The sequence below is a fragment of the Castor canadensis genome, chromosome 8, assembly GCF_047511655.1.
Source record: "Castor canadensis chromosome 8, mCasCan1.hap1v2, whole genome shotgun sequence".
Taxonomy (NCBI): Eukaryota; Metazoa; Chordata; class Mammalia; order Rodentia; family Castoridae; genus Castor; species Castor canadensis.
Genome location: NC_133393.1, coordinates 151440903 through 151453547, shown reverse-complemented (window position 1 = coordinate 151453547; position 12645 = coordinate 151440903). Strand labels below are relative to the sequence as shown.

At 41.4% G+C, this 12645-nt stretch overlaps 1 protein-coding gene across 1 annotated transcript in view; it reads right to left on the bottom strand.

Annotated features, from left to right (window-relative positions):
* The window catches only part of Mei1 (meiotic double-stranded break formation protein 1), an 87639-nt gene that overhangs the window by 39327 nt on the left and 35667 nt on the right, over nt 1–12645 (bottom strand). The window contains exons 13-18 of the mRNA XM_020168163.2: nt 12215–12306; nt 11089–11230; nt 9105–9216; nt 6263–6323; nt 4873–4970; nt 1886–2054 (exon numbers count right to left, since the gene is read on the bottom strand). Coding sequence (XP_020023752.2) covers nt 1886–2054; nt 4873–4970; nt 6263–6323; nt 9105–9216; nt 11089–11230; nt 12215–12306 — 674 coding nt within the window. The remainder of the gene's footprint in view (nt 1–1885; nt 2055–4872; nt 4971–6262; nt 6324–9104; nt 9217–11088; nt 11231–12214; nt 12307–12645) is intronic.

The window sequence follows — 12645 nt, the reverse complement described above, 5'->3', positions numbered from 1 at the left end:
CACCTCCAGTTCACTTTGCTCTGGGTATTTTGGAGATGGGGTCTCCCAAATCATTTGCCCACACTGGCCTCAAACCATAATCCTTCTGATCCCAGCCTCCCAAGTAGACAGTATTACATATGTGAGTCACTGGTACGTGGACATCTTTGGATTCTGAATGGGGTTTATTATTATTATTATTCATTATAAGAGACTGTGTACTATTTTTATTTTAATGTACCTTTCCTTTAAAAAAAATGTAGTCACTATATTAAACCCTAAGAAAATGAAATTGAGAAGTCAAGAAGGGGGAGTCCTCACACATGAATGCCTGTAAAGGCCTATTGCAAGGAAATTCCTCAAGACTTCAGTATTCCAGATAAGCCACTAAACAATTGTGTCCACCAATAAACTAACACCAATTCCTGCAATAAGCCTCTAAAACCAATGAACTTTGTTTCAAATACAGCTTACACCCACAGACTTCTCTTCTTTGTCTTTAAAAAGTTTCTTTTTAAACCCCAGAACAACAAAAAAGTTTCTTTTTGCTCCAAACCTTCAGATATGCCTATGATCCATCCTGGCACAAATATCCCACATTGCCCTTTCACTGCTATTCCTGAGTAAAGTCTTTACTTTGGAGTCAGTCTCTCTATTGCTAATTTTAGGTTGGCAGCACATGTGTTCAACTGCCAAAAGGAGGAAAGAGCTCAGATAATCATCAATGGATAAAAATAAAAATTGTGTTATATACACACAATGTATATTATTCAGCCATAAAAAGGAATGAGGTGCTGGGTGTTGTAGCACATGCCTTAATCCCAGGAAGGTGGAGACAGGAGGATCTGGAGTTTGAGACCAGCCTGGGCTACACAGCAAGACCCTTTCTCAAAACAACAAAAAATGAATGAAGTGCTACAACACTATGCTAACTGGATGAACTTCAAAAACATGCTAAGTGGAAGAAGCCAGACACCAAAAGTCACATATTGTATAATTCCATCTATAGGAAATGTTCAGAATGTATACATCCATAGAGAAAGAAACAGATTTTCGTTGCTAGGAGATGGGGGGGGAAGTGGAATGGGAGTGACTTCATAATGAGTGTGTAAGGGGGTTACTTTGGAGTGATGGAAATGTTTTAGAACTACATGGAGGTAGTGATTGCTCAACATGTACTATATATATAAAATGTAATATACACATACATACATATACACACACACACACACACACACACACACACACATATAAAGGAAATACTGAGTTGTTCCCTTTAAAGTGATTAATTTTATGTTATATAAATTTTACCTGGATAAATTTTCTTCTTAAAAATTTAAAGCCTGAGAGCTAGGTGTGGTGGCTCACGCCTGTAATCCTAGCTACTCGGGAGGTAAAGATTAGTAGGATTGCAATTCGAGGCCAGTCTGGGCAAAAAGTTCATGAGACTCCATCTCAACCAATAAAAGCTGGGCATGGTAGCACATGCCTGTCATCCAAACTAGGCAGGAAGTGTAAACAGGAAGATCCAGGTCCAGACCAGCCCGAGCATAAATTCAAGACCCTGTTAATAAGATATATAAAGCAAAAATGGCTGGTAGTGTTACTCAAGTGGTAGAGTACCTGCCTGGCAAGTACAAGGCCCTCTACCACCAAAATAAATAAATAATAAATAAAGCCAGATGTGGAGCCACTGTAATCCCAGTACTCAGGAGGCTGAGGTAGGAGGATTGCAAATTTGAGGCCAGCAAGACCATGTCTCAAAAAAAAAAAGATTAAGAAAGAATTAGGGCTTGTGTCCTAGTACTCAGCCCCAGGATTAGAGGACACCTGATTAAATGTTCATTTCACTGAACTGGGCCATGATGGAGGTTCCAGGACCTTTCCACCACCTCTGAGTACTGACCTGTCCTCATGGATATAAGCCAGGTAGTAGAGGATCAGGATGCAGTACTGTCTTTGGCGAGCAGCTCCCTCCACATATTGGCGGTCAGATAGGAAGACAAGGCTTTCAGGGATCCTGCTGTTTATCGGGGGCAATCCATGCTGCAGGAGCTCAGACACTGCAGAGAGTTCTGGAAGGGAAAAGGCAGGGGAAGGTCACAAAGAGAACACAAGAAAACAGGTAAAGAGCACATGAGAACTACTATATGCAGAGTACTGCACAGGGCAGAGATAATCAAAGTTCCTCTTCCTTTACGCAGCTTTCAGCTGGCCAGGAGGGACTAAGGACATGGATACGATTCATTCATTCATTCATTTGGTATATAGTCACTCTACCAGGAACTGGTGGGAAGAAGATGAGACAATTGTAAGACATGTGGTCAGTGCCATGCTCCAGTGTGGAAAGAATGATAGGTGTCCTGAGTTAGGGAAGGCAAGCTCAAAAGGGAGGGAATTGTAGAGAATGAGCAGAAGACAGACAGAAAAAGGGGAGGAAAATCCAAGGAACAGGAAGCAAGGTGTTTGGAGGCACACAGGCATAAGAGGACACATTATATTACGTTCAGTGGGACTGGACAGTCAGTGAATAGATGTGAGGTGTCAGAAGCTATGGAACTATGTGAGATAATTCATGGCTAGACTGTGAAAGACTTTGAATGCTTAAACAACTTAGCTTTTAGCTAGGCATGGTGGTGCAAAACTGTAATTCTTAGATTTGGAAGGCTGAGGCAGGAGGATCACAAATTCAAGGCCAGTCTGAAATATATAGCAAGACCCAGTCTCAAAAAAAAAAAAAAAAAAAACTTGGTTTTATTCTAAGGGCAGAGATTCCAAGATTTCTTATGAAATAAATATCTGATTTGTAAAAGAAGGGGTAGGGCTGGTGCATACCTATAATACCAGCTACTTGGGAGGCTGAGGTGGGAGAATCAGAGTCTGAGACCAGCCCCAGGCAAGAAGTACAAGATCCTCTCTGAAAAACAACTGAAGCACAAAGGGCTGGGGGCATTGCTCAAGTGGTAGAGCATTGGCCAGCAAGCCCAAGGTCCTAAATTCAATCTCCAGTACCACCAAAAGAAATGGGAGGAGGGATATTAACAACAAGATGAAAAGGATCTCAGCTTAAAATTGAATAAAATCAAATCACATTACTCTTTTAAAAGGTTTTAAAAGCAGCATTTGTTAATTGAAAATAAATGTGTTGATATGCTCTTGGTAGTATGGAATCCATTATTTTTTAATGAGCTTTAAGTACATGAAAGTTCCTTAAATCTTCTGCCATTTTTCTCAACCATATTACTCTTATCTTCCTCATTTCATCACAGACTGGAGAAAACTCCCTCACTGTCTGACACTGTTCTACATAGTGATATGTGGGGGCCACAGTTGAAGACCAGGAGAGTTAAGATACTAAAACTTGGTTTTCAGATAGACTGGAGAAGGAGAGACTAGAAGCAGCAACCAAGTTGGAGGTCAAATGAAAAGGTCCCCATTCTGCCAAGGCAGCAGACCCAAGGCTAAGTCCTGGATAAGTGGAGGGTAAGGAAAGGGAGTATCTCATAGCAATTAGGTGGCAGAGCCAGATCAGATCTCCTAATTCCAAGTCCAGTACTTTGGGACTGGAGGCATGAAGCAACTGTGGTAGAGAGCTTGCTCTCTGAATTCAAACTCCAGAGTACCAAAAAAAAGTCAATGCTTTTTCCACACCATGATGAAGCCTTATATATCCACCTTCCTTTTCCCTTGATACATATAAGAAAGAAGCAGTCTACATGGAAGTTAGGTCTGCTGTTTCTCTTGGCGAGATCATGAGGTCACTGTGATGTGGTTACCAAGTCTTAGGCTACTGGACAAGTCACCATTCTCTTCTTTCTGCAACCCATACTACACCTAACAGGCAGGCTGCTGGGCAATACGCAGTGAGTTGTGTGGCCCGTGTAGTGAGAGAACCAGGAGCCAAGTCAGGAAATGCTTTCCTGGACTCCTGTCTTTCTCAGCACAGTGTCTGATAAAGATGAGAGGAGTTTTGGGGAGTCTACATAAATGTAAGAAGAGGAAATACAGCCAGCACCCACAAAGAATGTATAATATTTGAGTGAATAAGTAAAATAATTACTAAGAGTTGTTTTATATTATATCAAGTGTGAAGTCTAGGATAGAGGAATTCCACAGGGCAGAGAAAATATTGTATTTATCACTATATCAACAACTGTACCAACACCATCCAAGACATGTGGCAGCAACTCAATGAATACTGGACAAAAGGAAAAACCTCCAGCCCTCAGGCCTACACCTGCTGCTCCTCCTGCCTGGAATCTGCATTGCTCTCTTTACTTTACTCAGACTCCTGCTCAATGCCACCTCTTCACAGAAGCCTCTCCTATCTGACATGTGACTCCTCCCTTCCATCACACTGTATCCCTTTGCCTACTTTTATTTCTTTCAGAGCACCTATTCAGCCTGGCACTGTCTATTTGTGTATTACCTGCTTCTCTCACTTCATGAGATGGGGCTTGGTCTCCCTACCTCTTACCAGCAGCTGAAATAGAGTAGCACACAGAAAATGCTCAAGAAATGTTTCATGAATGAATGAACAAAGAAATGGAACAGTCTGTTCAAAATATAGTGAATACTGGGATCTGGAGATGAACAAGCAGAGAGCAAGGGGCCGGTATGGTGATGCTGCAGATATGGTTGGAAGAGAGGTATTGGACTTGATGTTTAGAGTCCTTCTCAAACTAAGGCACCAGAATCATTTTCTGATTCTATTATTTAACTTCCTTGGGAATCAGCCTATCATACTATCTTCCAGGATTACACAGTTTCTTTAGGCAGCTTCAAGCAATGATATTTTATTACTGTACTGACTCACTATGCATCCAGTCAGCAAAGCACCAGACTCTAAAGTCTGTCAATGGCCACATGAGTGGTTGAACCATGGCATCTCACCTTCTTGGGAAGGTGGTCCTGTTGTCTCTGGAGCTGAGAGGAGGTTGAGGCACATGTAATAAAGGAAACTGGAACACACCTGGTTTAGGGCTGAGTGACTTGGAGAAGAAGAGAAAACAAGAGACATCATTGTTACTCTGGTTCAGACAGTATGATCCCTGTCATATGCCTGGAACCACTGTGCTAGAACCCAGTGAAATTCTAACATATCATGCTAAAGGAGGTCCTAAGGTAACTATGAAAAGCAAGTACAGAATTTGCTGTGTACAGTAAGCTAGGCACTCAGCCAATGTGGATAGTCCCTAAAAACTAACTGAAAAAATTAATCAATGATAGCTTCAATTGAACAAAACATACAAACAAAAATTACCACTATGGCTAGGGGCATGGATCAAGTGGTAGAATGCCTGCCTAACAAGCACAAGTCCCTGAGTTAAAAAACCAGTGCTGCAAATAAAATAAAATAAAAGTTCCAGGGACAGAAAAGGGCTGAGGATTGCTAGAAAAAGAGGAAGATGTTGAACCTAAGATGGGTAGTCAAGAAGTACTATAAACTTCCAAAATTTTGGCTTTGAATCACATGGATCCCTAAGTTCTCTCTTGAATGTTGGGTGTTCTATTCAGAGCTATGGAAGGAAAGTCACACATGACTGTAGCTACCTTGTAGGCTATGAACAGTAACAAATGAATGTTCTTAGTAAATACCGAGACAAGTGGCAAATCATGAATGGGAAGGTACAGAAGGCTACACTATAAATCTAACTAGACAGACATGAGGCAATGGCCTCTACTTTGAACAAGAGTTTCTCCTCTGGGCCTGGTGAAGTGGCTCAAGTGGTAGGGTGCCTGAATAGGAAGGATAAGGCTCTGAGTTCAAACCCCAGTACCAGGAAAAAAAAAAAAGTTTCTCCTCCGAAATCACAGGACTGGCAGCAACTGAAACTTGATGAATATTGCATTCCTTCCCCTCTGAATGCCTCAGTTTCCCCATTTAAATGAGAAGTTAGGCAAATGATCTCTGAGAGCCCTTCCAGTTTCAACTTGACAGGTACCCATCTACATATAACCTAGGATGCCAGCCTTCTAAGAGCAGATGAAATTCAACCTACATATGTTAGTGGCTAGGCAATGCTAACACGGTATCAACCACACCTGGGTCCCATGACCAAAACACTAGCCAGAAACTTCCACTTGTACAGTTGAGAAGAATGCTGGCTGGGTGTAATGGTACATGCCTATAACCCCAGCACTTGGGAGGCTGAAGCAAGAGGATCACAAGTTTGAGGCCAGCCTGCATTACACAGCAAGATCCCATCTGCCCTCTACTCCTTCCTTCCCAAAAAAAGAAAGATGCTGGCCCCTTAACAGTTTTGCCTGGGACCATACATACCTTGGGCTACTGCAGAACCTGGCCTTCAGCTCCAGGGTCAGTTGTATGAAAGATGAGGCAGCTTAATTGAAGTGGGAAGAAATCAGAGTAGTTTAAACCAATTTGTTACAGATATGGGTGGTGTCAAAGAGCACCACACAGACCTGGTTCATAATGTGATTCTCTAGTATCTAGTAGGGTGACCTGGAAAGAATTATTGAACATCTCAGATATTGTTTTGATATCTATACCTCATAGGCTGTTGTAAAGCTACGTTAAGATAAATTTCATCTTACTTGACCTCCAGGATGCATTTGACTACTCCCTAAATCCACAAAAGTTCCTTCACTTGGTTTCCTTAATGTCATATCCTTCTAGCATCCTTCCTATCTCTCCAACTGCTTATTACCAGTATCTTCTGGAATCTCCTCCTCCTTCTGATCATTAAATGTTGCTCTTGATTTTGTCTTGGCCCCTTTATTCATCTCATTATAACACACTCCTGAGGAGCCCCACCTACTCCACATTACAGAGTCAGCCCCATAAGGACAGGAAGGCATGTTATTCACTGATATATCCTCAGCCCTAAGACAGTGTCTTACATGCAATTGGTACCAAATAACTATTTGATGAGTGAATGAAAGGTTGAATGCTGAAAACATCTCATGTCTAAAGACCATATATTTCCCTGCCTTTAACACACTCTCAATAACCCACCAACAACTCCACTGGGACATCTCAGAGACATCATCTCATACTGACCGTGACCCAAACTGAACACATTAAACACATGCTCTACAGCCTCTCCAAATCAGATCCTCTACCAGTGACTCACCTCAATTAAAACAGATAGATAGATAGATAGATAGATAGACAGACAGACAGATAGCAGAAAGAAGCCAAGGAATTACCTTGAACTGTTCCCTCTCCCTTGTGCCTGACATCCAACTGTTCTACTCCTCAAAACTACATTATTTCCTATCACCAACTTCAGTTAATTGCAAGGAAGCTGAGCCACTTACCTTCCAGCTTACCTCCCTCTGACTCATGGTTCACATTGCTCAAGAAATCTCTTTCTTTCTTTCTGTTTTTTTTTTTTTTTTTTTTTTTTAGTGGGGCTAGGGTTTGAACTCAGGGCTTCACACTTACAAAACAGGCACTGTACCACTTGAGCCACACCTCCAGTCCATTTTGCTCTGGTTATTTTGGAGATGCAGTCTTGTGAACTATTTGCCTGGGCTGGCTTCGAATCATGATCCTCCTGATCTCAATCTCACAAGTAGCTAGGATTACAGGCATGAACAACTGGTACCCAGCTAAGAGGATCTTTCTAAAGCAGAAATCTAAGCATGTCCATCTTCTTCTTAAAGTTTCAACAAAGGATTGAATCCAAATATCTCACATGGCAAAAAGGCCCTGCATGACTGAGTCCTGGCTACCTTTCCACGGAAGACTTGCCACACAACCCTTTCCACAGCATGTTATGTGACAAGAATAAAAGAAAAGACATTAAATGAGGCAGGTATGGCACAGAGATTTAGAAAGCAGGTTCTAGAGCTACATTTCCTGGTTTTGAAACCCAAAAATACTACTTAACAGTATTACTTTGGGCTACTCACTTAACCTAAGACTGGTTGTTCATTAGTAGAATGGGGATAATGTACAATTCCTAGGGTTTTTCTGTGGACTAAATGAACCTACATATATATATATATATGTAAAGCACTTAAAATAGTCTCATACATAGTAAAAAAAAAATTAAATGTTAGTTATTAGAGCCAGGTAACAGTGGCTCACACCTGAATTCCTAACTACTTGGGAGGCTGAGATTGGGAGGATGGTGATTCCAGGAAAGCCCAGGTCAAATAAATTTCATGAGACCCCATCTATATGCATCATCCTAGCCACAGCAGGAAGCTTGAAATATATTGAATTCCAGGCTTGTCTGGGCAGAAATTGAGACCCTATCTCCAAAATAACCCAAGTAAAAAAGGGTTGAAGGTGTGGCTCAAGCAGTAGAACACCTTGCATAGCAAATGTGAAGCCCTGAGTTCAAACCCCAGTACAGTCCAAAGAAAATTTAGTTATTGTTGCTAATAACTAGTTATTATTGCTAATAACTAGTTATTATTGCTAATAACTAGTTATTAATTATTACTGTTCTCTTCCCTCTTCTCTTCTGTGTTTGGCTATTTCCCCTTCCCATTCTAAGCATCACCACCACTCTCCAAGGAAGATGAAGAAAATTCTGATTTTGATTCTTGGACTTAATTCTGTAGAATGTGGTATTTATAGAGTGAAAACTGCAGAAGTGGGAAAGGAACGTCTACATTTGAGAGAGCAAAAATGACTAGTAAGAAAAAGATTCAAGAAGGCCTGGAGAAGGTTAAAGTTGATCAAAAGCCACTTGGGCTCAATTTTAGGCAAGAACATCTGTGGACAGCTTGACAGTAGCTTTTAGAGTGCTACTGCTCCCCTAAAAGACACTTGAAAATATATGGAGACCCTTTCAGTTGCCACAATGACTTGGGGTACTGCAGCATTGAGTGCTCAGCAGTCATAGATGATAAACATCCTGTGAAGTCTCAGGGACCTGGAAAGAATGCAAAGGAAGTATGCTATGGTTCTGAACTGGAGCATTCTGGACTTCTGAACAAAGAAGTATCAATAATTGGAAAATTGCTTTTAATGGCTTTTGATTATTGCATGATATTTCCATCCACTCAACACTGGACAGAGAATGGATGTAGATTCTGATGAACAAGCAGATGTCCATTCCGTGGCTTATGCTTCCTTTGAGCACTCTGAGCAGCTGCTTATGGGCCTGCCTTGCTACCAACCTTCACCCTGGCCTGCTACTTACCGAGCTTCTTGGAGAACTTCTCCTTCATGTGGGGAACGATGACAAAGAGGCTGTGTAGAATCGAGAGGAAAATTTCCATCAAAGCTGGGTGGGTGGTCTCCTCTGAGTGCCTCTGAAATAATCAAAAAGGAGAACACAGCCCACCAGGACTGAGATTCTGAAAAATAAAAAGCATCTGCAAAAAATGGCACTGAATCAGCAACAAGACTAATTTATGCCTTTCACTTGAGGGGCACAAGAAAAGTTTGGGAACCTGAAGTCACAAACCTACATCCAAGGCTTAGGTCATTACTTAAGACATTATATCAGATACTTTACCTCCCTGGGCCTCTGTCCCAAAAAAAAAAAAAAAGCAAAATGAGGATAACAAAAATACCTATCTCCCAGAAACATATGAAATCTGATATATAAAAAGTGCTTTCTAGGATAAGGCACTGCTCAAGTGGTATAGTGCTTGACCAGTAAGCACAAGGCTCATAAAATCCCCAGTACCACAAAAAAGTGCTTTCTAAACCCTAACATAGAGTAACACTTATGTTTCTATTAATATAGTAAGAATAGTAATAAAAATATAGACTTCAAATGGCCTTCACATTTATTATTCATGTAACCCGTGGACCGTCATGAGCAGCCTGATATAGTACCTCTGGATTAATCATAAATAAACTTGGGTCATAGTTCAAGTTCCATACAGGGCCTCCCCTATATACCCTTGGGCAATTTTCTCCTCCCCTCTCTGGGTCTCACTTCCTATGTGTAAATGACTGGAACCTTGGAGACATTGTTCTTGTATACACCATTCCTTTGGTTTTTAAAAATTATTATTATAAAAGTAATATATGCTCATTCAAGAAAATCTATTAAAAATTTTAATAGATTTCCTATTTTTTAAATAGGAAAGTAGAAAACAGGAATAATGTAATAATTCTATGATCTACTCCTATGTCTAGCTCTAAAACTTCACAAATGTAGGAGGAAGACAGAGCAGGTGGAACCTACAGGGGTTGTCCATGTCTCACAGTTAATACATTGCTATTAGAGTCAGGACCACAGGAGACCCATACACCCTATCCATGTTTTCTTCAAGTTAGAGAATCTCTCACCTGCACAGCTGTAGGTACCTCCCTGCTGCCTCTTAATATTCCCACTATGTATTTAAGACATGCCTTTCCCTGATTAACAGGGACTCAACACAGGCTTACAGGATGCATAAATCACAAGCAAGAGAAGACTCCAAGTGACCTCAGAGAGTCAACAGCTCCAGGACCCACTTCCTATCATCTCAATCTCAAGTCAGCTCCAAATAAAGTTCTTCAGGAGGACCAGGTCTCTCTTCAGACTGATCATCTCTCATTTTATGGAACACACATACATGTTCCTTATTGAAGCTTGGATTATAGGCATTCATCACTGCTCATTACTTCAAGAAAAACTAGGGAATACAAAGTCACAGGTTCAATCTCAGCAGCATCATACACTTGCTTTCTAACAGTAGGAATATGATCTCATCTATAAATTAGGGAAGGGACTCAGCCTGTAGTTCAGTAGTAGAGTGCTTGCCTAGCATGTGCAAGGTCCTGCAGTTGATTCTCAGTGTGTGTGTGTGTGTGTGTGTGTGTGTGTGTGTGCGTGTGCGTGTGTGTATATGAGAGAGACACAGACAGACAGAGACAGAGAGAAAGAAAGAGAGACACTATGGAAAATTAATTCTAGCACCCCTCTCCCAGGGCCATAAGGAATAAATATAAGACATTTATCCCATAAACATTACCTATTTATTATTTTATTGCTACTGATTTCTACAGAGACATTTATTAGTTTTATAATACTATATTTTTAAAAGCAAAGGAAAGATGGCTTCAAGAATAATATCACTGAGATCTTAAGGGCCAGTTGAGTATAGTTGCTGCCTTCTGCCTATCTTGCTTGCCCTCATATTCTTCTTTCCCAAGTTACATACTGCCCCTGGCACAGAGGAACCCACCATCACCATAGGAATACACAGGGAGTCACAGGCATTGAGAAGAAATTCTGAAAAGGCCTCCAAGGTATCTTCTTTCTCAGCACTGGGAGCTGTGAAGGGATTCTCCTGGGCCAAAGGCTCACCCTGGAATTCCACAGCCAACCTGAGAAATCAAAGTTTGAGTATGTCCACTATCACCCATGCAACCAAAGGGTTATAAGCACCCTTTAAGCAAATGCCTGCGCTCAGGATCCAGGGAAAGTATTTCCAACATATCATATCATATCTGGGGAAAATTTAAGAGACCTCAGTGAGGAAAGGACCAGGCCCTTGGATACCCCTCCAGCCTCACCTTACATGACTCTTCTACCCCACTATGTACACTTCTCTGAACATCCCATGCTGTCATTTCACATTTTTTAAATTTTCTTTCTCTTTTTTTGCAGTACTGGGGCTTGAACTCAGGGCCTACACCTTGAGCCACTCCACCAGCCCTTTTTTGTAAAAGGCTTTTTCCAGATAGGGTCTTGAGGAACTATTTGCCCAGGCTGGCTTCGAACCATGATCCTCCTGATCTTTGCTTCCCGAGGAACTAGGATTACAGGCGCAAGTCACCAGCCTCCAGCTGCATTTTTCTATACTGCGTTCTTTACCTGGAATACTTCCTCTGGCTCCTTAACAACCTAACGAATTTTACACATATACTGAAAACTCTCTTCCCCAAGAGACTACAAGCAAATTGTTGACAGGAGTTATTCTAACTCATCTTTCTACCCTCTCTGGTTAGCATCAGGCCTGGCACACAGCAGATATAACAAACTCCTGCTAAGTGAACAACGTTTTGAAAGTAGCTAAAGTGCTAGGCTAGTTGGTTGGTGTTGTGGTGGTGGTGGGGGGAACAAAGGTGAGTAATTCAACCTCATGGCACAATAGCAAAATTATCAGGAGGGAATCTTTAGAAACATCCTACCCCCAACCACCTGACCTCAACCCTACTCCACATATCCTGTACCCCAAACCCAGTAAGTCCTCTCACTGTACAGAAAAGCATTGGAAATTAAGTGCTGCTTCTAGAACTTCATCTCTTGTCTGAATACCTCCCATCCTTATATTCCATGCTGTTACCTCAGACCAGAGGGCCCCTCACCTGCAAGCATTTCTAAATCCCTCCAGAGTGCTCAGGAGGAACTTTCCCCTTTGAAGAATGGCCTTCTCTGAATTTCTGCTGCAGACATAACCCTGAGGTAAGAAGGAGAGAGGAACTTATGAGTCAAGTGCCCACTCTCGGTCCTAGACTATGCTTGGATGACTACAGGCCTCTTTCACTTACATTGCAATCTGCCATTCACATACACCTAACTTTCCAGGGAATCGTGGTTATATCTTCACAAATCTAATAGAGTATCGCCTTTTCTTGGGAAAACATTAACCCTATGTCCCCAAGAACCACAGACTGGTTCTAATTCTATTGTATGAGGAAAGCTATCACAGGCTAGAAGATGTTAGCAATACTGTTGCTCCAAAACAAAAGAAAATCTCTACCACATCAGGTATAAAGAATTTAGTTTTGCAATATAG